Source organism: Exophiala spinifera (genome assembly GCF_000836115.1).
Source record: "Exophiala spinifera strain CBS 89968 unplaced genomic scaffold supercont1.1, whole genome shotgun sequence".
NCBI classification, from domain to species: domain Eukaryota; kingdom Fungi; phylum Ascomycota; class Eurotiomycetes; order Chaetothyriales; family Herpotrichiellaceae; genus Exophiala; species Exophiala spinifera.
Genome location: NW_015622513.1, coordinates 5,569,166 through 5,594,857, shown reverse-complemented (window position 1 = coordinate 5,594,857; position 25,692 = coordinate 5,569,166). Strand labels below are relative to the sequence as shown.

Here is a 25,692-nt window from a genome sequence, read left to right as displayed (position 1 = left end):
TTCTTCCTCCTCTTTTTTCGCACCGTGTTTCTTCGGAAACTGGTCGTGGGGAGGTCTGGACAAAGAGGGTGGTGATGATCTTTGACCTGCGTTCCTTGGGTTCTGGCTTCGTGCCGCCATGCGCAGCTGGTGAAGTTGTTGATTCTGACAGGCCTATCATACCTACACTTTTCATGAGCTTGGAACCCTTGAGGTTGGAGTTTGAGAAGAGCTGTTTTTGTGTTTGTCGTCCACACAACAAGAGGGGGTTTGTTCACAAGAGATAGGAAACAAAAGTGACGATTCTCTAAGAGCGCTACACCGATCTGTAACTACCTGTAGGGTGAATAGGTGACAAAAATCATGCCAACACGAGCACAGATCTCTGTTTTCTCACACGAGTTATCTGAAGTCTCTGATTTGTTATGGCCTAATTTTAGTTAGAAAATTTCTCGATGAGCCTGGCTTTGTTCAGCTTAATCCAAGCACTTCCTGACCACAGCGCGGCATCTTTTCATGCCAGAGAACATTGGACAGACCAACTTTTATCCGGGCACGGCGCCGGTCAGGATGGGACATGAATTTGATGATACGATACACGTCGACGAACCTGTGATCTCACTTCAACTTTGTAACCAAGTCAACTGCCCGGTAAACATGTCCCGGGAACTTGATATTTTTGACCCTCACTCACTGTAGGCTCCTTCATGCCGCGACTAAGGAATGGGTTTTAATACTCCTACGACTTCATGGTGGCTTAGAATTCCAAGCTCTTCTTCTCTTCTACCAGCACCGTCCTCAAAACCTCTTTGTCTGCTTTTTTCTCCTTCGGTCTTCCCTTCCTATCGACCCTCTCGTCCCTGGGATCAAACCCTCCATTTCCCCAGAGCGCCCACTCCGGCGTCTCCTTGCAATAATCCTCCGGTGCAAAATCGGCCCCTTCACCCAGCAGCGTGAAGAACTTGTCATAGTCAATGATGGTGTTCCACTTCCCATCAATCAGGAACCTCTTGCTCGCGAGCAAGATGCAACAGCTATGTGCATGTTCTGCAGCGATGCCGTAGTCGAGCCCCCGTTTCGCTAGAGCCCTGTCCAGTGCTTCAACGAATGCCACGACTTCTTCATAGAACGGGACATTCTGCATAGTCAAACCGGCGTTCGAGGAGGTCGAAGTTCCACAATACGTGACTCCTAAACCAACCCGCAACGTTAGCATCTTCCCAAACAAACAGAAGGCTCTATTAGTATCAGGGTAGATGGCCGTTACCTTTAATCTCGACGAAGCAAGGTAAGCCTTTCTCAACCAAGTCAGCGTACCCCTCTGCTTCATCGTCGATGTTGAATCCCTTGACCAAAGTCAATCTGAAGACCGTGCGTTGGACAAAGCGTTTCTCGCGGAGAATCTCAAGGCAGGATTGGAATCGTTCCCAAAAGTCTCGTTGGAGAGGTCGATCGATCTTGCGAAGGCTGTCCTTATTGCTTGCGTCGATACTCACATACAACTGCGTCACTCTCCTCAGATCACGAAGTTGCTGTGGGTGCTGGGCATTGCACACCAGGAAACTCGAAATCTGTTCACTGTGAAGAAGACCCACGAACTCGTTGATGCGAGGGTAGAATATGGGTTCGCCCACAAGACTCAAAGCACAATGCCGAATGCGCATTGCTTCTTCGAATCGTTCGCTCCGGACCCCGGGGACACCGCGCATCATCTTGATCTTCTTGTAGTGGCCTTCCTTCGCGCCGTCAAAGATCATCTGCGGATCATCCACTTGCCACCGCCAGGTCGTGGATACAGGGTTGGTTCCGTGGCGCCAGCAAAAGACACATTTATTGCTGCATGACAAGGACGGTGTTGTCTCCATACAGAGATGTGAGGCGATGCCGTAGAAGGAGTTTTTGTAGCATGACCCACGACCGCGAAGTGCTGACTTTGTCCATCGGCAAATCTTCACTCCCGAGTGACTGCCAACGATGGTGTACCCTTGTTTCGTAAGAGCCGCATACGTGGGCGACTCCTTGGGTACCATGGCCTTCAAAGGAGCGACGGCCGCTGCTGGTGAGCGAGAATAAGTAGTGAAGTCAACCGCCATCACCGCTCCTTTGCCACCTACGTCTTCTAGATCGGTGGTACTCCTGAGCTTTCTTCTCTTGTTCCGTCCGGAATCAGGGAAGTCGACTTCTTCCTGCTGTCTGTCCTCTTCGTCGTCCTCATCGCCACTCTCGACGGCATCTCCGCTTCCAGGAACACCCTCGCCCAGTCCGCCGGTAGTGCTAAGCTCCTGGAGCACATCACACACACCAGCAGTCCAGTCTTGTAACGTCTGGTCGATGTTGCTCTTCACGTCTCCTAGACCAAGGGGATATGCCCTTTTCCTTCCTGTCAACTTGGACATCCACCTGTCGACTTCCACAGCTTGTGAGCAGAAACCAGCTTCTTCAGTGGGCCACCCATTTTTGTCACCGATTCCAAAGACGGTGTACCCTGCCAGGCCGGAGAGAGATGCAGTGTCGATGCGGAAATCATTGTGTGTTTCGTCGAGATGGTCTAGAAAGGTATTCAGTATTGTGTCGATGTCGTAGGACGGTAGGAGGAGGATGTAAAAGTATCGCACGTTTGAGCTTGGTCCGGGGGTCTTTGGACCCGAGATGAAGTAGTCGTCGAGGTCGACGTACGAGAGGTCGTGCAGCTGGGGTTTGAGAACAAGAGGCTGCGCAGTAGGCAGGCTCTGGAGCTTTGCCAGCACCGACTTTGACAGACGTTCGGTAGTGCCCGTCAACGAGGTGTAAAAGACCAATGGTAGTATGTGCGCAGGCCCGTCGCGTTCGTGGGATCCTTTGCCGCCTCTGGGACTGGGTTTGCGACCATTCACCACCTTCGGCGCAGAATAACGGGGTTTTCGGGTCGTGCCAGTTGCAGGCTGCTGCTTGTTGTCCAGGGAAGTCTTGCCATTTGCCGTGGGTAAGGCGACCTTATCTTCATCCTCGAGCCAGTGTGCTTTTCGCGGGTCGGGTGAAGAAGTCGGTGCTCGCCTGCGGTATAGCCAAACCAGCAAGGACGACAACGCAACCACCGAGTACACAGCGACTCTATAATCGTGCCATGAAGTCAGTAGACGATCCAACCAGTCTGCTAGGACGACCGGTGTCGCTCCCCCATCCCCTAAGTCCATCGTCGTGTCGGTTGCAGAAGCACCAAGGGTAGTTGAGGCTTCCAAAAAAATATGTTGTGAGACTACGCGGGGTGCGTGCGGGTAATACTGTTGTTCCCGCTACTGGGCGCTTGAGGGTTCTCGCCTGATCCGCAATGGTGCTCCTCTCAAGCACTTGACAATACAGATTACTACAGAATTCCGTCACCCCGAAGAAAAGGTTACGGGGAAATCTCTCGGATAATGCATGAAGACTGGAAAACGAGAAAACGTTTCGGAATGAGCTTTTCGGATCTATGGGGTATATATAAGCCGTGTGTGCGTGAGGGTTACGTTTCAGTCGTTACATCGTATGTGCCTGGATGCAAATACTCATCAACAGGTACCATATGCAAAACAGCCTCCCTACCGGTGTACACGTTGTCTGAGGCAGCGTCCGCAATGCCTGACCAGCCCCAAGCGTGAGCGAGCGCATCTCCCGACATCACTCGCCAAAGGCTCGGATCAAGCCATCGCAGGTAAGAGTTATGGCCTGTTTGCCTGCTTCAAGGACGGCGTCCATGGCGAGGAAAGGATGCGGCATCCCTTGCATGAGGGTCAATTCCACGGGCACCCCATTCTGACGCAGCTTCTTCGCATACTCCTCGCCTTCATGACGAAGAATATCGACCTCGCCGACAATGATATTCGCCGGTGGAAGTCTTTGGAAGATAGCGTCTGCTGCCAGAAGCGGCGACGCCTCCCTGCGCGACCATGTTTCAGGATCTGGTAAGTAATGGTTACGATACCACAACATCTTCTTCGCGGGAAGAGCCGCTGTGTATTCGAATGTCTTCCAGGTTGGGTTGGAGCACGGTGTCGCAGTATTGTCCGTGATTGGAACGATCAAGAACTGGTGTCGGAGGGTTACGCCTCGTTCAATCGAAGCATTTTGGACGACAACTGCAGCAATGTTTGATCCTGCAGAGCTTCCCCCTATAGCTATCTTGCCAGGATCAAGGTCCAGTATGCTCTTGCCATATGAGGTAGCCCAAAGGAATGCTTCCCACGAATCGTGGATCGCGGCCGGCCACGGTGCTTCAGGGGCGAGCCTGTTTCAAAGGCACAGTCAGCTCGAGCCGGAGCAAACGGCGAAATGATGAGCAGGTGAAGCATCTGAACATGGAGTGGTAGCAAGAAAGCTGGGATCTGCTGACCTGTAGTCCGTCGTGATCACAACCGCCCTCGCTCTGTTGCAGATGTGGGTACAGATATTGTTCTCAGAGTCAAGGTTGCCAAAGACCCAGCCTCCGCCGTGATAATACAAGACTACTGGCCATCCAGAATTTGGCGGGCGTCCTTGAGGGATGAAGCATCGGATTGCTATGTCGGGCCCGTTGGTTTCTTGTCGAGGTATCTTCGTATCGAGGATCTCGCCAACGGGCAGAGGGTCACCATTGCAGGGAGTGTTGTTTCCCTTTGCCCTCGAGACAGACAGCGGCAGGCAGTGTGCAGGGTGCTGGTTCAAGAGGTACTTGTTGTAGAAGGCCACATAGTCCGGATGCAGGCGATCTATGACACTGGGGTGCAGTGGATAGTAGGGAGCCTGTCTCTGGACGACCATGGCGACGTGTCAGGACGGATTGGCCTCACGGCAAAGGTCGAGCAGCGCAGTTCTTCAGCATCCAACGCTTTGTCCCCCTAAACGTGGTCGGTCGGTTTGTCGCGAGCACAAGTCAAGACGGGAGAAGACTTTTGAATAGTCGAGGTCAAAGTCCTGGCCGAGCAAGTCGTGGAATCGAGTACTCGAGTAGCAGTGGGGACCGTCCCCCATCACACTGATAGCAGGTCAAATCAGAGACAGTGGACGATAGACTCTGGACGATTGGTGCAGAGCGGTACTTCTGCCACGGCGAGCTGGACTCTTGTGACCTCTGGACCCTGCACGACGAGCAGCCAGTCTGTTGTCATTTCGTCGGGTCACTGTGCAACCCACGAGTCCACAACATCTGGCTGGAGAGGGATTTGCTCCCTTTCAGTACGAATCCCACGCGGGAAGCGGCGTCACGCTATTGATGCAATCGCAAAGCTCGTCTTTGTTCCTAGCACATGCGCTGAAAGTACCGAAGGGACCCGGGCCAGTGGTATGTGTAACGGGCCCCCTGCCTGAATAGCTCTGGCATCACGCCCACAAGGCCACAGGGTCGACTTGCCCGAGCTGCAGAGGGCACTTCTAAGCCTGCATCGGTCACGAAGGTACCGAGACCACAGAGAGGCCGGTTGTGAGAACCTCGTTCAGCTCTAGGCGTGGCCGAATAAACGACGGTCCTTACGAGGTGGTTAATTGGCCGCTCGAGATCGGCATTGGTAGACTCGCTATAACCACCGTAGCGGGAGAAACTACTGCAGGAAATGAGCGTGCGCCCATTGGGCGTGCCGAATGCGAGATGCGTGTTCCAGACCGGATGAAGTGTTGATTCATTATGCAACAGCTGCATCAACCCGGGATGTTAAGCGCTGTGATCTGCGATACGACGTTGAACATGGGATCAGTGGTGTGTGTGTTGTCCTTGTGATGCCCCCCATCGAAGCCAATCTGAACTCTGTAGATCTCTTTACGTACAACCCAAACGACGTACTTATCTTGCTCCTGATTCATAGAACCACTGGTAGGTACATTACTCGGTAGCCAAAGCTTCCGCATTCTGCACGTCTCCATCCTTCGCAAGAGGGTATGGATCATCCATCCACATACTCTGCTCGGCCTGCGGCCTGGCCACCGGCGCCAAGTTGCCTCAGGAAAGTGTCAGAACAACGAGACATCGAGTCATGGGCCATCGGAGCCAAGGTACAGTAGGGATCCCATCGTAGGTCTAATCATCCATAGGTCTGCACCAGAGTCTTTCCCGAGCCAGCTTCGGCCCGATTCGCCTCGAGGGGCTCGATGCGCATAGAATGTTGTAGTACTGTATGTATGGCTACGGTGGCCCACTGCATGATACGTCCATCATCTCTCATCGGTATCGATTCTTCAACGATGCACCTCACGGCGAGGGATAACGAGTTTGTAACTGGGAACCCCCCTCTCTACACACAATATTCAGAAAAAGGACCCCAGCTTGCTTCCTCAAGGGGCCCCAGGGGCCAAACATGTCTCGACTCTCGTAAGCCTCAGGCGTTTGGATCCTTGTTCTGTCTCTGTCTCTTTAGACTCCGTAGTGGCTTCCGACAATGGCCTTGAAGAGTCAAGACGGGATTTTTTTCGTCCAGACTATGGACTACTTCGACATCGAAGACAAGGCTTCTCTCACCTCGACGTGTCCGTCCCACGTACTCCGTACCCCGTACTCGCCCAAGCTATCCACCTGACCGACTTTCATCATTCTTCTACAGCTGTCAGTCGGCCACTGCAAACGATAGCATTGGCCTCACCGCTCAATCATCCCAGGGTTAATATGTGGCAGGTCCGATACTTGAACTAGGGGGGGACCGTCGTCCGTAGTCTCACTTTGTCCACAAGGTCAAATTTAACGTTCTTCTTGACCTTGACGCGGTACAGCATGTGCTGCGGTAGAGAGGCCACCGATGCATGTGATTCCGAGGATCCGGTAGAGCTAGCACCTTCGATATCACTACTCCTGTCGACGATGGCGCCACAACTGTTCGAGCTGCTAGATTGGGTTTATGAGGCGGACGTGGCCTCGTAAGTATACGAATTTCCCCAACGTCGAAAGAACAGCTGGCAGTCTAACTTCCTGGTGTAATGCACCTTTTTCTGATCCTCACCCTTCCACACCTCACTCCAAAATGCTCCTCGAGCCATCTACATCCCTGAGGTCTTTCACCGTAGGAGGCGGTGCGACAGCCAGACCATAGCGAGCGAGGATGGCTTTCGGCGATGATCATTTTCGCACCCTGTCTTTCGGTTGCCATTTCCGCGGAAGTTGAGGAACCACAGGGCCTGAAGAAATATGAGAGCTTGGGGTTCTTGCTGGGGGCAGAATGGGGTGTATCCTCCTTCATGTTCGAATTTGCCTACGTCTTGAGTTCTAAAGCAGGTCCAAAACTCTCCGTGCTTCTCGCCTGTCGAGTTAGTGTTCCTTGCTGCAAGAGGAGCCATTCCAATACTGATAGCAATATCATCTGCGTGCTTTCGCTCACCAGAAGGATTTGCTGCGTTCTGGGTTTGGATGAGTGTCCATCCTTCGTGAACCTCATATCATTCCTCATTTACTTCTTGTGATTGAGAAGGGTTCACTCTATCCACTTCCGTGTTACTGAACTCAGAGATATCAGGCTTCGGGTAGTGCTTACCCTGTCGGTCCTCTCTGTCTGCGACGAGCACGGCGGCAATTACAAGTTCTTGAGCATCATCTCCCTTGCGTCGCACATGCACGGCTGTGGCTTCGTGTCCATTTGAGATGGACACGAAAGAAAACCCTGCCGAATGGTCTCTTTCCTTCAATGTCTCGTTACAATCTATTCTACCAAGGTCGAGTCCAGCACCAGCTTACATTTGCACCTATCCTCCATAAGTGGGAGCATGTCTCAGTAGGGCAGCGGCAATATTTTCATGACGCAAACAGTGGTCGATAACCTTTGACGATGTATATCTAGCAGCCGTTCCAGGCTCTGGTTGACACGGGAGGGTCGGTAGAAGCATGTCCCAAGGGATTCAGCGTGTCCCATGTATCCTTGGGACGTACCGACGCGGTGCTTCAGAGCAGTACTTTGGAGCTATACGATTAGGTAAGACTCGAGTACGATCTCAGTCTCACTTCCGAGATATCCTACAATCTGTCAAAAAGGTCATAATCACCAAATCCGAGACCTTATTTGCAACACCATACCAATGTTCGCACATGTTTTCACATCGTCGAGGGAGTCGCGTACTCGGTTACAGCTGCTTTTCAAAACCGGAAATTTCTTTGACAGAATGAATTCTCTTGTGCTTTATCGAAATCTGTATGTACTCCCCACAACATTCGGAAGGATTCTGACATCGAGATGTGGTGTCACCAGCGGTCTCCCCAGCGAAATATCGAGCCGAGCTACGCCAGAAATTTCAACGCATTTCATGCAGCAATACCATCCGACTCCGGAGGACCTGTGTAAACCTTGCGTGCGTGAACTGCATACCAGAACGCTGCGATGGCGAGGAAACCGACCAATACAACACTGGCATAATTCATAGTCACTTCCGTCACGGGTAGTGCTGTAGGCATGCTGAACAGGACCAATTCGAACGCGATCCAGCCAAGAGCCACGCAATTAACAATTGGCCCGATGACAGGACCACAGTTCCAACGAGCAGTCGACACCTCACGTCGGTGATGCAAAAGGCTGATGGCAATCGGAATCGCATATGAAAGCGCCAAGGCGATCACTCCGACCGACACGAAAGCCGTGAATGCCGACGAGGAACCCAGGTAGATCAGTCCGAGCAGCATCTGCACCACGGTGGTGAGGACGAGGGCGTTGAATGGTACGCCGAGGCCTTCATTCACCTTTGCCCATACCCGGGACAAGGGAATAGCGTCATCTCGCGCAAATGCCCATGTGCAGCGTGATGCGGCGACCGTGATGCTTATGCTGCAAAAAAGGGTGATGACCATGATGAGGAACATAAGGCCCAAGCCACCTCCGGGTGTACCCATCACGCGGTAGAAGATGTATGGCAGTGCTTGTCCGTAAGGCGCAGCGATAACGTCCTCCAGAGGTGGCAGAGTGAAACAGATTGGCAATATGAAGAACAGGCCCGCGAAACCTCCAACGGGCACGCAGAGACTGATGGCCTTTGGTACCTTGACTGCCGGGTTCGAGCATTCTTCGGCCATTGCCGAGATCATCCCAATGGCAGAAAAGGTGTAGGCAGCGGGCAGAAGACCAATGAAGAAGGTAAACCCTCCCCAGCCGGAGAACGACTTGTCATAGTGGCCCAAGGCGTAACTAGCACTGTGTCGGCCTGCGTCCGCCTTCACTGAGAGCGCAATCAGGATGATAATGATGCTGAGAGCTGTCCAACCAGCGCAAACAGTGTCCACCATCGGCAAGATTCTATTCATTGTCGCACAGATGACCAGGGTTATCAAACAGATGGCGTAGAAGATCAACAGCAGCTGCCAATCTTTCGCTACCCAGTCCGGATGGTACATTGCCACAGTCCCAGCGATGAGAGAGGCAAATCCGAAATTCACAGAGAGTGTGATGGTCCCTTTCAGGAGTTACAATCAGCATCAGATATTATAGTCTTTTGAGTACGTGGAGTTACGGCACATGGCTATAGCTCGTCTCTGGGACCATTGCGGATCGAGAGGAGCCCGCAATGTCTTGATGGTCGCAACGCCGCGCGTTGCACGAGGAGACTTACAGTTGCCGATTAGCCATGTCCATCCTGTCAGGAAAGAGAGTGCTGTCTTCCCTTTGGTTGCAACTTGGTATGACCAGTAGTACGGGCCGGCTGACGTGGGGTCTGCAGCATCCGTCAGCAGCTTTCTCAACGCAACCAAGTCTCGGTCACACGGTTGAGGATATGGCGACAACTCACATTTTGAGGCCAGTTCGCCTAGTGACAATGCAACACATTCGTCAAGTACGAGAATAACAATCCAGCCCACGAATATGGACAGAGGGCCGCCTCCATAGATGGCACTGATGAGAGGTGCACCTTCACCGTAGGGAATGGCAGCAATGGCAAGCGATTGGAAAAGTAATGTCAACATGGATCGATTTCGGGCCAATTCTGGCTTGTAGCCCAGTTCGGTGATGATGTGAATATCCTCTGCAGTGCCTGTCGCGAGCGAACCTCGTCGGCCCTCCTCCACGGGCACCTCATTTGAAAGCCGTTTCTCCGCGTCGACAGCCATGATTGCAAGGGATCTCGAAGATGGGACAGGTTTCTGGGAGAGATTGTTGCAGCCTCAGGTAATGAGCTGACCTCAGGGGAGATGGGGAGATCAAGTATTCCCCAGCGGATACTCGGGGCCCTTGGCCATCCCAAGCAAACAATAGTCAGGCCTTCGGATGTGCTTGGTGAAGCTTGGGAAACCTTGATGTGGCTCTATCAGACAGGGGTGGGCTCGCGATAACAAGAAGTCTACTGCGAGCAGATTTCGTCTTGAGTCTTGGCCACATCCCTGTAGAGACCGAATTGCCAGCCAGGGGATTGCACAGACAAGTGGCATGGTCGATATTTTGCCCTATTGTAGACTAGGCGGGATTTCTCACCAGACCAACACCAAGCGGTAAAAAGTTAGTGCTATCTGTCTGCTGGGATAGGGTTATCATCAGCCAATTGCCAAAGGTTGGTTGCCGTCTTGAGGCGCAGCTCGTCCATTGGCGATAAGGCTGGTGGACCATGGTACAATAAATTGCTACAACTACTGTACGGGAGTACAGGAACGAGGACATTCCATCCACGTTTTCGACAGTGGATCATGCCATTTTCTTGTTTTCCGGGGGAGGGTCAGTTTCCGTAGTCACTCGCCAGTGGTCGGTCACCTTCGCAATAGCTCAAACTTGGCCTTTGGTGGATTGGACGAAATACCCTTGTGTCACAGCACGCAGGTACCCCGACACCAAAGGTGCGGAATACGAAGGCCTATCTACATGCCCGAATGGGCATGGTGCGGCGCAGTGGCCCGGGGCTGTAAGATCTGCCATGCATTTGACGATTGCTGAGAGGTCCTCTAGCCAATAATGGCAATGCGATAGGCAGCCCACATCATTTCTTCGCCCAAGGTCGAGATATGGTCCGTCGTGAAATCACCTGTGTGAGCGATAAGCCAGATAGGTGACACCAGAGCCTCGCGATGCTTGCAATATAACTTGCTACTTCCAGAAACTCAGTAAACGGACAGGCGTCTTCAGTATTCACGAACTTTTCGCCGGCTCACTTTTCACCATGGCATCGGCGTCGGACGTACTGGCGGCCTGGGACGCCTGCGATAAGACTGATACTGTCTTCATCCTCGTATGCACCGTCTTCTGCTGGACCATCATTCCGGCCGTGGGGCTTGGATACTCCGGCTACTCGACCAGAAAGAGTGGTCTTGCATCTGTTATGCCTGCAATATATGCAGTGGCGGTTTGCACAATCCAGTGGTTCCTCATCGGGTACACGCTGGCATATGGCGATGGACCTGGAGGAGCGTTCGGCAATTTGGCCCATGCTTTCCATCGAGGCGTCCTGGCTGAGCCTGTCGGAACAATACCAGCTGTGCTCTTCAGTGAGTTTCAGCTTGTGTTCTTGGCCACGGTCTGCGCCATCAGTGTTGGAGGAGCTTGTGAGCGTGGGAGAATTCTACCATTGATACCTTTTATCTTCGTATGTTCTCTTACCACCAGATGTCTTGCCGCAATTGCTGACGGGTCGACTGCAGCTATGGGCGACCTTTATCTACTGCCCTTTAGCCCACATGGTGTGGGGCGGGGGTTTTCTTGCCGAATTGGGAGTTCTCGACTTTGCTGGTGGCACTCCCGTGCACATCTGTAGTGGTGCGACTGCCTCGGCGCTGAGCTTGTACTTGTCGTATCCAATCGCCAGGTCGCGGAAGTCGGAGGTTCGAACGCCATCACATCTGAAACTGCATCGACCTCATAATTCGATTTGTCAATTGTTGGCAATGATCATCATCTGGGGATCGTGGCTGGCTTTCGATGCCGGCACTACCCTGAGCCTGAACTTCCAGTCTGTCATGGCACTCTGCGTGACTAACCTTTGTGCCTCAGCTGGAGCTCTGACATGGGCGGCGATCACATATGCTGAAACAGGAAAGTGGTCATTGGATAGCACCTTCATGGGCGCGATCGCTGGACTCGTCATGATCACACCAGCGGCCGGCTTCATTGACCTTCCAACTTCGTTGTTATTTGGATTTCTGGGAGCGGTCGTTTGCCGCCAAGCTCTCCGCATCAAGTTCACAGACTTTGCTCGGAGCTGGAGGTGGGTTGACAACGGCGACACGTTCGCCACTCACTGTGTCGGAGGATTCTTGGGTACCATTTGCACAGGTCTGTTCGCTCAGAAGACGGTTGCGGCGTACGGTGGTGTAGAGGTTGATGGTGGAGTTTTCTTCGATGGCAATATCCGGCAACTTGGAGTCCAGATTGTAGAGGCATTGTTAGGGTTCGTATGGTCCTTCGTCGGCTCATACGCCATCATTGTCATCATCGACTGCATCCCAGGGCTTGAGTTCCTGGCTGAGGACAAGTACGCCGAAGATTCCCATCAGTTACTCTTTCAGATTGCTAACTGCTGCAGGGACGTCAACATTGGCATGGATGCCTCGCAAATGGATGAGAGTCTGTACGAAGCGCAATGGGCAGGCGAGGAGGATTACAAGCCACTAGCAAACGGCGGCATCGTTCTTGAATGACCTCGAGGTACTGACAATTTAGCGAATGACCTTTGACAGGAAAGATCCGTGTAGATCTGGACTTAGAGGAGTTTGTATTTCAGGATAGACTAGGATGAGAAAGAAAAGTAGTCAGAGGCCCGGTGTAGACCGATTAATAAGGACGGCGTTTGGAACTCCCATGGCGTCGGCAGAGAGACAGCTATCGACGGCATTCAAGGTAGCCACCACACTAGGATGGTGTCGTTGATAGTTGAGAGGTAGTGCTGGGACCATGATGTCTTTCAGATAATGCTGTCTTTTAATACCTGTACTCAACCATCTGACCTTCGAGTGAAGACAGCGTTAGAACCAGAGAGGGGGAAATCCAGTCACGTGATTAAAGCCTTCCTAAGACGGAATAGTCATGTTGTGATGGTATCGCACACAGCGTGTCTTTGTTCCTTCGCGAGAACGCCTGGTGGCCCTATGGGCTTTCAGATTCCCATGAGCGAAGCTCAAAGGTCATGCTGCATATATTTTCAATGTGCAGGGCGCCAGAGGTAAAGTGGAGGTCGCCTAGAGTCTCCTATGGTGAGTGGTGTCAACGCCCGAGTTGTTTGTCTCCTTGTCTCCTTTGTTCCTGTTCTGCTTTCGGTTTCATGCAGCTTCTGGGTTCACCGGAGTCGATCAACATGACTGCCACGACGAACTTTCCCGCGGTTCTTTACTATCTATGGCAGAGCCAGAAGCTTTGAAGTCTCGCCCTCAATTTTGACATCCATAAGCTCTGAAGGCAAAGAGGTAATCGCCTGCAGTTCCAGAGTTCTAATCCTGTCCCAATCATACGATGCCGATATCAACAGACAACCTGAGAGGGGGTCCCACTGCCGTGCCAGATGGGCGCGTCAGTTACACAGTATCCGCAGACGAACTTCTTGCAATTGAACTGTTTGCTAATACACTCCTGGCTCGAATACATTTTATCTTCTTTCTCGCTGCGTTACCCGACACGCCACATAACAAGCGGAATGCTCTCCTTGAAGAAGCGGACGCCGCACTTCACGAGGCTGAAGAACTTTGCATGTCTGGGACCTATCCTATACGGTATGAGCTCAAAGCGAAATACTGGTATGTTAGAGGGTTTGGAGCAGACACAAATCGCGACCGTCGCAATGCCGTCGAGTCATACAGGAAAGCCATAGAGATGGACAGCGAGTATGAAGCATACGAAGGAGTTAGGAGAACTCTCTATGCTCAAGAAGAAGACGAAGAAGAAGACGAAGATGATGAAGATGAAGACGATGGAACTCGCCCCCGCAGTATACTGTTCCGCAGTCTACTTCGAAGCACGAGAGAAGAAGTTGACGATGGTGATGACGAAGTCTCACGAACTGTCAAGGAAGTGGCTCTCAGACCCTCAAGAAAACGTAGCTCATTCTCGTCTCAACCACCGCCTCCGGTCCTAGTCCAGACGAAGCCTCCACATCCAAGTTACGGAAGAGAACATGCCCAGGCACAGTCAGTCTCGAAGCCAAAACACGAACCTCCGGTGGATCTACAAGGGCCCTTGCAAGTAGTAGAGTCCCAATTGACTTCATTTACAGAGCAGGAAGCACTACTGTCGGATACGCCCAGCATCTCAAAATCTCAGGTCGATGAGGCACTGATCTCGAACGCCACATCGCAAGATCATCCATCTACTTCAAAGCCAACCTTGCGTATCCAGTCTGGTAGACGACTCTCGCTGACTGGTTCCGATTCAATGCCTTCTTCACCGAGTATCCCGAGCCCTTTGAGAACAACCTCGTTCCCGAGCGATTTCGTGAATGATGCTGACTAAAAAGCACCTGCTCTTCAGCGAACATACTACCACTCATACAAACGTGGCCGAACCTGTCACGGGTAAAAGATAGTAATCGAACATTCGCGTTGTCGTAATTAGTAGAGGTGACACTCAGAAAACCTCACGGGCAGGAAAGTCAGAGGGCATCATCCCAAGCCCCGCTCCGTCAACCTCGATTACTGAACATCTGCACGCTTTTCCATTGGCTTGTCCAGGAACCACAGGACACGAAGAGGTGTTTTGCGGTTAAACGATACATGCAGGTTACGTGCGAATGGGTGGCATCACGGGCTACGTGGTGGCAGTAAGCTATTATATCAAAGACGGTCCATCCAACTTCTTTTCGGATGTTCACTGCATTCAACCCACTGCACGGCAATTACGGTCTGTAATATTTCACTTCCAGCATTGCGCCTCTAGTATCGACCACCAAGTCTTGTTCTTCAGAAGCGGAGGTTAACTATGCCATTGACAACACAAGTTCAAGCTGTCAGTGTTGACCGCCTGACATACCGCTCGACCATCCCATTCGAGGCAGCCGAGTCTCGCCTCCGCTCGTCGATCCAGAAAGATCCCAGATGGTCCCAGTTCCAGGACAAACCGGGTTCTCGGCCTGCGGACAGAGAGTCGTTCGAAGCCTTCATCACGGCTCAAGTCGGGCCTCACGGCTTCATGTACTTCAATGAATACAACCACGGCGCGTGGCTACCTCTATACGACCCGCCTACAATAAAGGCTGCCGATGCAAATGGGGGGACGAAGAAACTGAGAGCCGTCAGATTCATTCTGGGCAATCCACTGATCGCAATCACGATGCTCCGCCATGATCTAGATGCCGGTCTGTCCGTCCCTGTCGAGCTGTATCTTGTCGAGGAGGCCAACGGCACGAGGGTCGTGTGGTTCAGGCCGAGTGGTCTTGTCGCTGGATATGAGGGCGCCGGTGTTGAGTTGGTGGAAGCCGCCAAAGCATTGGACGCGAAGCTCGAGAAGCTCGTCAGGTGGGTTCTGAGTGAGAGCCTTGAAAGCCACGCGTAGAGGAAAGTTTGTCACGTGGAGATGCGCTGCGCTTGACTGACCATATCTACCTATCTAATATCAACCTCAACAAGGACTACGTCACGATTGAAGTCATCCAGCGCAACGGTAGTGGCACCCTTCGTCTTCTCCATCATAGCTATCTTCATCATCTCCCCGTCTGTGACGCTGACGTCGTGTTCCTCGATGACTCTATACCCGCATGCCTTGTACAGAGGAATGGCATTGACCGTGCTTCCCAGCATATATGTCGTAAAGGGCATGAACCTGCTCGCTGCAGCCTCGCACTCTTGAACAATCCTGAAGCCCAGGCCACGGCGCACATAGTCTGGGTGCACATATATGCCACGGATCCACGCAGGCGTCTCACGGGGATCAAATTTCTCGTACTGTGCCGTCTCAGAACCCTCGTCGGTATAGATTGTTCGCTGCGGCCACCAGCCACCAGACGCGACTAAGTGGCTTGGGTCATCGGCGGGATGGACAACGTAGTATGTCGATTTGGAGATCAGAAGATCATACCGACCTGCCGTAGCTTGAGATACCATGGTAGATACTTGCAAGGGTGAATAGTCGTTTCTGCATAATTGGGTAATGGCCGACGTGAAGAGAGCGTCTAGCGCCGGTCGATCAGCTGCTGTGGCGGGACGAAGTCGGAAACTGGACAGATTTAGCTTTTGGTCCATATTGCCCTTTATCTGGTACCCGTGTGTCGCTGAGAACTGAACCAGCAGGCTGGAAAGTTGTCTTGAACCTGTAAGCGCCTGTGGTAAACCTATTGAGCGTCGAAGTCCCTCAAATTGACCCAGTAGTTCCAAAGCTTTCGACCAATAGAAGCGGGGCCGATAAGGCTCCGTTCAACGCCCTTGCCGTACGCGGCGAAGCCACGCAACCTGACTGAATTACCGGACGCACGCTTCAAGGACATAGGTGCAGTCTGGAGGGTATCTCGACGGCGAGGCCGTGCTGAGATTTTCGGGGGAACAAGATATTGTCATGTAAGCATATCGGTCTCGAAATGCACGTGGATCTTTTGCAGAAATGTTCCACTGCCGGTGACTTCACCTCAACAACCTGTTTTTGGTGGCTTATTGGATCTTCAGATCAGCGAGAAATTGCTCGATCGTCCTCTCGGTAATGTTCTGTCGCACGTCGATATCCTTTTGCGGTTCGCTTGGCACATCTTTCTCCAATTCTCGACTCTTCGCTAGCATCCTATCCATTCGCTCGTAAAGACCATCCTTTTCTCGCATAAATTCTTGCATTGCCTGAAGTGCGTCGCGGTATTGGTGACTCTCTGGTCCCCAAGTGCTCTTCACATTTAGTAGATTCTTTCTGATTTTAGTGACCAAGTTCGAGATTTCCTGCATCTCATTGTCAAGATTAGCACCGGTAGTGGCGTTCATTTCAGACATCTCTGCGTGAGATTGACTCGGTACATGTGGCCGCGCGCCTCGAAAGTCACCTATATCCCCTGGTCTGAGATAGGAACTGCATCATCAAATCGAGGTCGAAACTGTCGCAACTTTCGAGGTGCTCCCAGCGTTAAGTAAAAGAAGTGGAACAGAACGGCGCTGTAAGTTTTGCGCCTTCATGTCCGTAGCCTTGCGCTACACGCCTCAGCCTTGTAACTTAGTAACACGTGACCTCGTCATATACCCGGTTTCTTTCTCTTACTTTCTGCTCTATCTTCGAAGATTCAAAGCCCGCAATACAGACGATTGCTCAATCAACACGCTACCTTGGTACTCTGCCACCGATTGATCAGACGCAAAGTCATTAGACTGATTTATGCAATGGTTTGACCTCCCAAGGCCATAATGCTAGGGTGAGGACCTGTCACGATTCAAAAGGTATTCTCATGGATACATTGCGACAACATGTCAGTTACAGTATGTCCAACCCGGGCCCTATTTTGCCCATATGCTGATGCTGCCTAGCTTCACACTACGCACGGTGACCTCAAGATCGAAATCTTCTGCGAGTCCGTACCCAGAACAGCAGAAAATTTCCTCGCCCTTTGCGCGTCGGGAGCCTACAATGGCACACCATTCCACAGGGTGATTCCCGACTTCATGGCTCAAGGCGGTGATACCTCGCTTTCATCACAAAATACTGCTAGTACCCCGATCATCAAAGGAGGGACATCAATATGGGGTGAATACTTTGAAGATGAGATCAAAATTCCCGCTTTGCGACACAGTGGTCGCGGTATGGTTTCAATGGCAAACAAAGGGCCGAATACCAATGGCAGCCAGTTCTTCATCACCTTCAAGGAGGCGCCTCACCTGGATGGGAAAAACACCGTGTTTGGCCGCGTCATTGATGGGGCAGAGGAAAGGGGCACGCTCGAGAAGATGGAGAGTGTCGAAGTAGACAAGAAATATCGGCCCAAGAGCGAGAAAATCGTCGTCGAACGCGTCACAATACATGCAAATCCTTTGGCAGGTTGATTAGGAGAAGTGTCCGAAGCTTGATGTTAGCTTTACGTGATGACGACCGCCTCCTTCGGCACATACGACTTTCACATGCAGCGTTGAGCCTCGTGTATACGAAAGGGTCTGGCGAAGATGATTTCTCTTCCAGACTTGGCCTCCCTGACCGGCTACCTTTCTTGCACAGAGCGGACTGAAGCCACCAAGGACACTGCACCGTATTGGGTGTCGGACATGGCTTATCGGGCTCATATGTAGTTCTACCGAAGCTGAGAACTTGTCTGTCCTCTTTCAGGGCCTACGAAGCCGTTCGCAGCTACGCAGGAAGGACCATCGAAATCAGGCACACCAATCGAGCTTGGCGCGCGGAATCCTTGACCTATAAATTGGCAGTACAGAAGTCCGCAGTGTGACGCTTGCCGTTCTGATGGGAGACTCTCCAACGTGGTGGTAGTGGATTGGCAGGACGGCTATAATCCGACAGCCAATCCTCCGGAATTACGAAGATTAGATGGCGAGCTCACTGACGCGTCGACTGGCCCCGAATGGCTTGGGAAGAGGGTGAGGCTGAATCTGGTCCAGACACCCGTCGCCGGAGTGGTTCGTCCAGTGGTGGATGAGCACCCGAACCTACCTGAAGTGGTAGAGGAGTATTTCAGATCGACGCAGGTGAAGGGTGTTGACGTGCGCCGCTTGCGTCGGATTGCGGGCATTTGCAAATCATCAGATCTACTGTAGGTTAATTTCCTGGGTGGTGCTGAGACGCATACAGCAGCGTGTACGGGTAGTTAGGCTCGCTAGGCTGAAAAGGTATACCTGACAACAAAAGGGCTGATAGTAAGCAAAGGACCTGAGTCTTATAGGCCTTGTAGGCCTGGTAGGCATCTCCGTCTACAAAGTCCGGGTACCCCAGGTAAGCGACAATAGGCAGCGCCACCAGGCTCACTGGGCCCAGCGGCGGCAGGAATCTCGTCATTCTACCCTCTTCTGTCCCACGCACTCATGCTGTCCGCAGCCTACACAACGCAAGCCACTCTCACCATCACCGCTCATATTCTTGGACCTCAGGCTTCAGCATTATCAGTCCATTTCCCTCCCGGTCCTAAGATACCTTCTGTCAATAGTGTGACCATCAAGACCACAATTCGCTCGTCCTCGCATTTGTCCGCCATCTTCTCCAAAACACGCAGACGTCAACAAGCCCATTCATTTCCTTGCATTCATCGCGAACAAAGAAACAGGAAACACATGCCTCCCAAGAACTCTTCCTTGATGTAACCTCTCCATACTATCTGTACGACTCGTCTCTATGGGCTTCATATCTTTGCTCAGAACAAGGCCTCCGCGATTCTCCAACCCCATAATACGGCGACCACAGACGAGACAGACTACGACGCCTCATGGTCTCGATATAGGCTCAAGCTGCATTAGAAGATGAGCGCATTTGTGCGAGTAACTGGTCGGCCCAACACAAACTTCCTCGTTGGATACCCCGGGATTTCTGCCACCTTGGTGAGTTATCCCTCGTTGCGTGCTTGTGGACTCCATGCTGACAGCCTCAGCCGCGCATTGAAGGCACTGTCGAGTTGCGTCCTGGTGTCGGCATATCTAGCCCTGTGAACATATCTGTTGTTACCATTGCCCTTCAGCGGCGAGAGAGCATCCATCCACATGCAGACTCGGTAGCAAAGAAACACCTGGCTGCGCCCAGGAAAGAGTCGACCGAGACCGTGGGCAAGGAGATGTTGTTGTTTCGATGTCCGGCCAACAGAGAATATGAAGAGATCATGTACATGGATCTGCCATTCGTGATTTTTGTACCGTTTGGTCGAGGAGGACAAGAGACAGCCCGCAGAGTGCCGCCAGCCAGCCTACAATTATCACGGAGGACGGCGGAGACATACTACGAGATGGTGGTGACGGTGGGTTATGGCTCTGGGGATCGCAAGCAATACGCCTTTCCAGTCCCGATATCTCGGTACGACACGTTATCCACGTTTGGGATGTACAATCGACCCGAATCTGCCGAACGAGTATCAGACCATTTAGTGACACTGGGCATATCTCTACCAAGGTGGTCATACGGGCCCCTTGATCCAGTCAGCGTCTACATCAAGCTATCCCCCAACCCGGATTGGCTAAGCAAAGCACGGAAAGTGACTATTCGGAAAATCGAAATTGGGATCGACGAGGAGGTCATATACAATCATGAAGGAGACGAACCGCAGAGGAAAACCAAGAACCTGGTGCGCAAAACCGAAAACGTGGGTGTGAAAATGCCAGAAGCTGGATATTTTACCAACCTTGGACTGGTATTTCCTGCGAATGATCTCCGCGATGCCGACGGAATCATGCCTCGTGGGAGGGCAGCATTTCCGCAATATGCAGTGACAGGCTTTACGACAACGGCAGGTTTGTACAAGGTTGAATACTACCTGACGATCAAGGTATGTCCAGGGTCTGAGAGAGACGTAAATGACACTACTGACCATGGGTCAGGCCTCGATGAATGGTGCCAAGGATATCGTTCTGCGGCAGCCGATCGTAGTCTGTCCGTACGACCACGCGATGTGCAAGGCCGAAATGGAGGCCATCGAACAAGCCGCCAGAGATGCTTCGCACGTCAATGCGGACAATCCAATGCTGCCACTCGCCACGATCGTGCGGGCATCGGATCCCAACGCCATGAGCTGCATCGGAGTAGCTCTGGTTGGGTCGGTGAAAAAGCCTTTGATCGAATGAGATGGCCACGAAGGCTTGTCGTGCTACAAGACGAGTTTTCGAGCTCCAACCGGTCCCCCATCAAAGGATCACTTGACGTACAGAGCCACCACCCTATCGCATACGGGATTTTTTGGGATCCCAGATAACTTTTTATCACTGATGCGAAGCTATCGCCCAAGGGAAGAAAGAAATCACACGCACACTTCCCCTATTTGGAACCAATGTGTATGACCAGGATGACAACGATTGGAAAGAAACTCAACAACAAGCGAGAAAATCGCTGCAACGAAAGAACCAGAATCACGACCCGAAACGTCCACTCCACGTCCACGTCCACGGCTGCATCTGCGACCATGTCGAGACAAGTTCTTAATTTAATCCCTTTTTCCCACCTACCGCCCTTATCAAAAGATCAGGACATTACATACAGCAGAGCGACGAGAGTGGCCTATTTTTCACTGTCCTATCGCCAGCGACATTGAGGGTACTGTTGTATCAAGTTCGAGTGAATCCGAGGAGGCCTTTACTAAAGCTAAAGAGAACCCAAGAGAGTCTGAAGGAGGGCGGGTGTACCTCGTGCTTGGGTGCACTCGAAGCTACTGATCACCTCACCCGCCTTACCTAACACCTGCTGTACCTAGGTACCTTTGACGCAGTCACGAGAAACGAAGCCGTGAGAGCGATTCACTGGATCAGCGTCAAGCACCAGTTAGTTTTCTCTGGGTGTAAGAGCAAAGGTAATCTTTTTGTCGTTTGGTTTGGGGTACAGATCTTTGTTTCTTTGCCACAGGTCAGATACCTAGACGCAAGGCGTTGCACTGGGTCGGGTCCGAGTTGAAAGGGGCGTTCATGGGTCGACCACCTACTTGCGTTACGGCACGGAGTACCTAAGGTTCCTATTCCTGCCTGTCGTCTCCTGCCTGTAGTCCCCTAAATACTGCGACGTACACTCGGAGAACTGGAATCCTTTACCTGATTTTAGCCTCCACCAACCACTTAATCACAATTACAACCATCGTCAAGTCATGTCCGCGGGGGGGATTTCTCTTCTCTTTTTTCCTTTCCACCGACGAAAAGATTTCCAAGTAGGTACGCAATGCAATCAATGGTGCACAGCTACTCCTCGCTGTCTCCGTATGGGTCCGATATATACCTAGGTACTCTGTTCTTGTTCGTGGGAGCAACAAGCAAACACTATTTCCACGTTCAGTTATTCCTACAGTCACAGATCAACGGAGGAAACGACGAAACCACTAAGTCAGATTCATGGCCAAAACTTTGTATTTTCGTTGTACCATGGCAAAAAAAAGATTAGATCTTACTGCATTCATCAATGAAGCAGTCAGTATAGAAACCAGGATCCAAGGCTGTCCATGTTCCCATTCCTGTTCGTCTCCCGTGAATCCTGCCAGATGACAATGCCGTCACGCCTCCGTTTCCCCAACGAACCCAAAATCAACCTTACAAAGAGAATGCTTGGACCATGCATGCCTTTTCTTTGATATGTACTCCATCCACGCTTCGTCATTCTCAGGTATATACTGTCGTCATGAGAAATTCAACAGAAAAAAAAGAAAAAGAAAAGGGCCTGTCCCTAATAGTACAAGTCGGGCAGCAGCTCCGACATGCAAATGCAGCCGAAGTAGTACAAGGGATCAACGTGATAAGATCCATCAGAGGGAAAGTAAAAAAAAAAAAAGACAAAAACGATTGAGCGCACCGAGAGAACACAATCATTTCATATCGTGCCGGACAGCAAGCTCGAGTTCTTTTTGGATATCCAACCCATCAGCATGTTATCAAGCTGTGCTTGCATCTCGGCGAGTTTGTTTCGTTCAACTGAGAAGAGATCATGCATGAGTGGGTGGTCAGGCCCGACAGGAGTTACGTTGGATTTGTCATGCACAATAATGAGCAAATCTTTGATGTCTTGGCTGTTCTCCATGTAAGAACGTAAAGATGCATCTGACCATGTAGGCGTTGACCTCGACGTTGATGGCGTATGTGTCGCAGTTGAAGGGGATGGCTTTGAGGTGCTGGCAGTACCTTCCGACTCGACCAGCGCGGGTTCGTCGTGGATTGGTGATATTCTGATGGTTTCCTGCTGTTGCCTCTTGTACTTCAAGTCGTCATACTTGTCAGATGGTTCAATCGGTGACACCTGCATTGCAGAGTCTGATCGAGAGAGTGCTACTTGAGGATCTGAGATGGGAGATACAGCTTTCCGGTTGTCTTCCTCGACATATTCCGTCTTCCCATCCTCAGAATCACTATCATCAAGAGCAAACCGTTCCTTCGCTCGCTTCGAGTAGATGGTTTTCACGGAAGCATCGCCATCCGTCGCTGTGTTCGGGGACGGCTTCAGTGCAGTTGTGATAGGAGAGAAGATGGATCTCTTCTCTGTAAGTGACGGAAATCGATTCACCTGCACAGTTGGCTGAGCTGCGCCTAGCGATTGTGGCTCTTTGGCCTCTTCGCTCTGTGTTGTATCCGGTTCGACTTTCCTGACTGTCGATGCGGCTGGGGCCGATCTGGGGGCTGCGGAGGCGATAGCAGCCGGCGGGCGGGAACCAGCTGCTTGTGAAGTAAGGGTGCCTTCCCCGGAAGGCGCTCTCTGATCTGGACCGGAAGATTTGGGAGATGCCGGGGGGTTCTTTTGTAACTTGCTCGGCTTGCGCTCTGGTCCTGATTCGGGCCTTGAGGTCAGAGACTCAAGGGAGTCTTTCGACTGTGGCGATTGTCGCTGATCTTCAACGGGCTTCTCGCTCTCTTCCGGAGTTGAGCCCTTCTTTCGTTTGAATAGACCGCTAAGCATGCCTTTCTTCTCTTTCTTCTTTTCTTTCGACTTGTCGTCTGAACCGACGATTTTGTCAAAATTCTCTAAACTCGCTCGCTGGCGCAAATCTTGTTGTTCAGCAGGGGCTACATCCGCGTCGCCGCGCAAAAGCCGTGGTGTCAGCGAAATCTTCTTGGTTTCAACGGTTTCATCTCGGTAGAAAGAGTCTGTATTTCTGACGACTCCCTTCCTCGACCGTTGCATCGGCTCGTCGGATTGTTGTTCTCGTCCGGCTTGTACTTGCTGAATCTTGGCGGGACTCGACACAACTTCATCTTTGAGACTTTCATTACTCGTCATGCGCTGAATTCCAGTGACGTTGACGGCTTCTTCTTGGGTTCGTGCTTCTGTGGTACCGGATAGATCTTGCTGATCTTCAGCAGGCTCAGTGTCGTCCCTGTCATCGTTCCCATCAAGAGGCTCATCATCACCCTCTTCATCTTCCTCATCAGAATAGTCATAGTCTGAAGGTTCGTAGTAGGTAGGAGCAGTAAATTGTACCGTCTTGGCGTTCCTCCGTCGCATGGCTTTCTTGAGCGGGTTTTTGGACTTTTCAGTGTTGTCCCCAAGCATTGAAGCGGACAACTTTCGCATCATTAGCAAGAGCGAGGGTTAGAAGTTATCCACTTACATCGACATTTCTGTGCTTGTTCAATCTAGCCAAGCGCTCCGTCGGCGTTTCTATATGTTCAGCGGGCAAATAGCCTGGACAAGTAAGCGAGATTTCAGACCCCCGATTTTGGGAGATTCTTACCAATGCTCCCATCCTTGACAACTCGGACAAGCCACCAATAGCTATTGCTATCATCCAGCAATACCATAGTGTCGCCTTTTGTGGCATTCGCTTGACCCTCGACGGTGGCCACAAACGTGTGCAGAGCGTACACAAACTCGAAGTCAATGTCCTCTATTTCTCGTAAGCATTCTCCTCCCCAACCAGAGTCGATAAAACGCTCGTCAAGAGAAAAATTGAAATCCTCGGTGTCATCATCAGAACTCGACGCAAAATCCGGCAAGTACGAGGCTTCGTCTTCCCAGTCGTCCTCGTTTTCTTCGTAGACAAAATCGTCCTCGTAGCTTTCTATTGCGTCGTCGAGGAGAGGGTCATGGGTCGGCAACAGATATCTTCGGAATTCTTGCGACTCGGACAGGGGGATGTTGTAGAAGTGGGTTGTTGCCACAGGGTCAGAGGCCATTGACGTTTGGTTTCCTGGGATCTCATACTCCTCTCCGAGTGGGTCGCTCTCGAGATATCCGTCTGTGTTGACAATGTTCTGATATGAAAACTCACCATGATGACTTGCCGGGTGTACTACATGGGTTGAAGACAAGGGATAATGATCCGGGGTAACAGAAAAGGGGGAAGAAGAATGACCGCCTCGAGTCGGTGTCGGTGAAGCCGGGGAAGCTCCAAGATCCACAGAATCGACTCTTGTCGGCCAGATAGGGAGGGAGTATTTACCATCTTCAATCGAGGGTGAGCTGGAAATCTTGTCCATCAGATCATCATCCATGTCCTCCTCATCATGGGAGTCACCCGCTCCACCATCGTCAAGGTCGTGTCCATGGTATCCGTTTCCGTTGATACCGTTCTGCGAAGTCATGTGGTCATCGTCTCGGTCATCGTCAAGGTCGTCATAGAAGTGTTGGTCGGAGTGGAAACCTCCATTGGGTCTATCGTCTGAAGCACGGGGACTTGTGTGTTGTTGCTGATGAGCCTCGTGCTCTGCATGTCTCAGAGTCTGCTGCTGATGAGGCGCGGCAGGGCCATAGCCGTAGGGTGAAGGGTGTGTAGGTTGTTTGCTATGATCTTTGGCCGATGGCGCATCATGATCTTGGAGGTCCAGGGTATCTAATGGCATGAGTAGTGAGTTAGTACAGGCCTTGATCTCACAAAAAGAGCTTCGCAGAGAGTTGTGAATTTGTGCAGAAATTCAGTGGTGTTATCTTACCAGCTCTCACAAGCTGTGGCTTCAGGGTGGTCATTGCGCGCACCATTTGGGCGGTGGTCGATCGAGTGTCGCGTTTCGTGCTCGCCGATTGAACTCGACGGGCTACGGCTTGGTTCTGATCGCATAGAGGGTTTTCTGGAGGAACAGGACGGCCAAGTGAGGGAATCAGTCGGTGCAATAGCCGGGGAGAATGTTGGGTTCTGCGGACGAAAGCGACGATCGACGCGGTAACGACTGAACGGGTTGACGGCGAGCCAGCTCGATTGTTGGCAGGGAGCCACGCGTGATGCGGGTGGGGAAGTCAAGAGAAGGATCAACTGTTATGCGGCAAGCAACAAAGAGTCGTGGTCGTCGGCGCAGATGTCGACGAGTGCATTCACCTCGTCCAAGATGCAGAGGACGAGGATGGCTGTGGAGGG

The 25,692-nt window shown here is 51.8% G+C and overlaps 11 protein-coding genes across 11 annotated transcripts; 5 read left to right on the top strand and 6 right to left on the bottom strand.

Moving 5' to 3' along the window:
- Nucleotides 1–736: 736 nt before the first annotated feature.
- PV08_02047 (uncharacterized protein) lies at nt 737–3,152 on the bottom strand (the record flags this gene model as incomplete). The annotated part of the gene is made up of 2 exons (XM_016376407.1): nt 737–1,170; nt 1,247–3,152. The coding sequence occupies 2 exons, from the start codon at nt 3,150–3,152 to the stop codon at nt 737–739; spliced, it is 2,340 nt and encodes a 779-aa protein (XP_016241683.1).
- A 463-nt stretch (nt 3,153–3,615) lies between these two features.
- On the bottom strand, nt 3,616–4,734 carry PV08_02046 (uncharacterized protein; the record flags this gene model as incomplete). Its single annotated transcript, XM_016376406.1, has 2 exons — nt 3,616–4,222; nt 4,328–4,734. The coding sequence occupies 2 exons, from the start codon at nt 4,732–4,734 to the stop codon at nt 3,616–3,618; spliced, it is 1,014 nt and encodes a 337-aa protein (XP_016241682.1).
- Nucleotides 4,735–8,185: 3,451 nt separating this feature from the next.
- On the bottom strand, nt 8,186–9,976 carry PV08_02045 (uncharacterized protein; the record flags this gene model as incomplete). Its single annotated transcript, XM_016376405.1, has 3 exons — nt 8,186–9,324; nt 9,481–9,582; nt 9,658–9,976. The coding sequence occupies 3 exons, from the start codon at nt 9,974–9,976 to the stop codon at nt 8,186–8,188; spliced, it is 1,560 nt and encodes a 519-aa protein (XP_016241681.1).
- A 1,037-nt stretch (nt 9,977–11,013) lies between these two features.
- PV08_02044 (uncharacterized protein) lies at nt 11,014–12,487 on the top strand (the record flags this gene model as incomplete). Its single annotated transcript, XM_016376404.1, has 3 exons — nt 11,014–11,436; nt 11,492–12,321; nt 12,373–12,487. 3 exons carry the CDS (start codon nt 11,014–11,016, stop codon nt 12,485–12,487), a joined length of 1,368 nt encoding a protein of 455 aa, XP_016241680.1.
- An 808-nt stretch (nt 12,488–13,295) lies between these two features.
- PV08_02043 (uncharacterized protein) lies at nt 13,296–14,288 on the top strand (the record flags this gene model as incomplete). The annotated part of the gene is made up of 1 exon (XM_016376403.1): nt 13,296–14,288. One exon carries the CDS (start codon nt 13,296–13,298, stop codon nt 14,286–14,288), a length of 993 nt encoding a protein of 330 aa, XP_016241679.1.
- A 465-nt stretch (nt 14,289–14,753) lies between these two features.
- PV08_02042 (uncharacterized protein) lies at nt 14,754–15,326 on the top strand (the record flags this gene model as incomplete). Its single annotated transcript, XM_016376402.1, has 1 exon — nt 14,754–15,326. The coding sequence occupies one exon, from the start codon at nt 14,754–14,756 to the stop codon at nt 15,324–15,326; it is 573 nt and encodes a 190-aa protein (XP_016241678.1).
- Nucleotides 15,327–15,376: 50 nt separating this feature from the next.
- Nucleotides 15,377–16,012, bottom strand: PV08_02041 (uncharacterized protein; the record flags this gene model as incomplete). Its single annotated transcript, XM_016376401.1, has 1 exon — nt 15,377–16,012. One exon carries the CDS (start codon nt 16,010–16,012, stop codon nt 15,377–15,379), a length of 636 nt encoding a protein of 211 aa, XP_016241677.1.
- A 402-nt stretch (nt 16,013–16,414) lies between these two features.
- On the bottom strand, nt 16,415–16,741 carry PV08_02040 (uncharacterized protein; the record flags this gene model as incomplete). The annotated part of the gene is made up of 1 exon (XM_016376400.1): nt 16,415–16,741. One exon carries the CDS (start codon nt 16,739–16,741, stop codon nt 16,415–16,417), a length of 327 nt encoding a protein of 108 aa, XP_016241676.1.
- Nucleotides 16,742–17,206: 465 nt separating this feature from the next.
- On the top strand, nt 17,207–17,779 carry PV08_02039 (uncharacterized protein; the record flags this gene model as incomplete). Its single annotated transcript, XM_016376399.1, has 2 exons — nt 17,207–17,218; nt 17,267–17,779. The coding sequence occupies 2 exons, from the start codon at nt 17,207–17,209 to the stop codon at nt 17,777–17,779; spliced, it is 525 nt and encodes a 174-aa protein (XP_016241675.1).
- Nucleotides 17,780–19,195: 1,416 nt separating this feature from the next.
- Nucleotides 19,196–20,503, top strand: PV08_02038 (uncharacterized protein; the record flags this gene model as incomplete). The annotated part of the gene is made up of 3 exons (XM_016376398.1): nt 19,196–19,273; nt 19,324–20,208; nt 20,261–20,503. The coding sequence occupies 3 exons, from the start codon at nt 19,196–19,198 to the stop codon at nt 20,501–20,503; spliced, it is 1,206 nt and encodes a 401-aa protein (XP_016241674.1).
- A 1,720-nt stretch (nt 20,504–22,223) lies between these two features.
- PV08_02037 (uncharacterized protein) lies at nt 22,224–25,319 on the bottom strand (the record flags this gene model as incomplete). Its single annotated transcript, XM_016376397.1, has 4 exons — nt 22,224–23,906; nt 23,953–24,026; nt 24,076–25,173; nt 25,274–25,319. 4 exons carry the CDS (start codon nt 25,317–25,319, stop codon nt 22,224–22,226), a joined length of 2,901 nt encoding a protein of 966 aa, XP_016241673.1.
- Nucleotides 25,320–25,692: the final 373 nt, after the last annotated feature.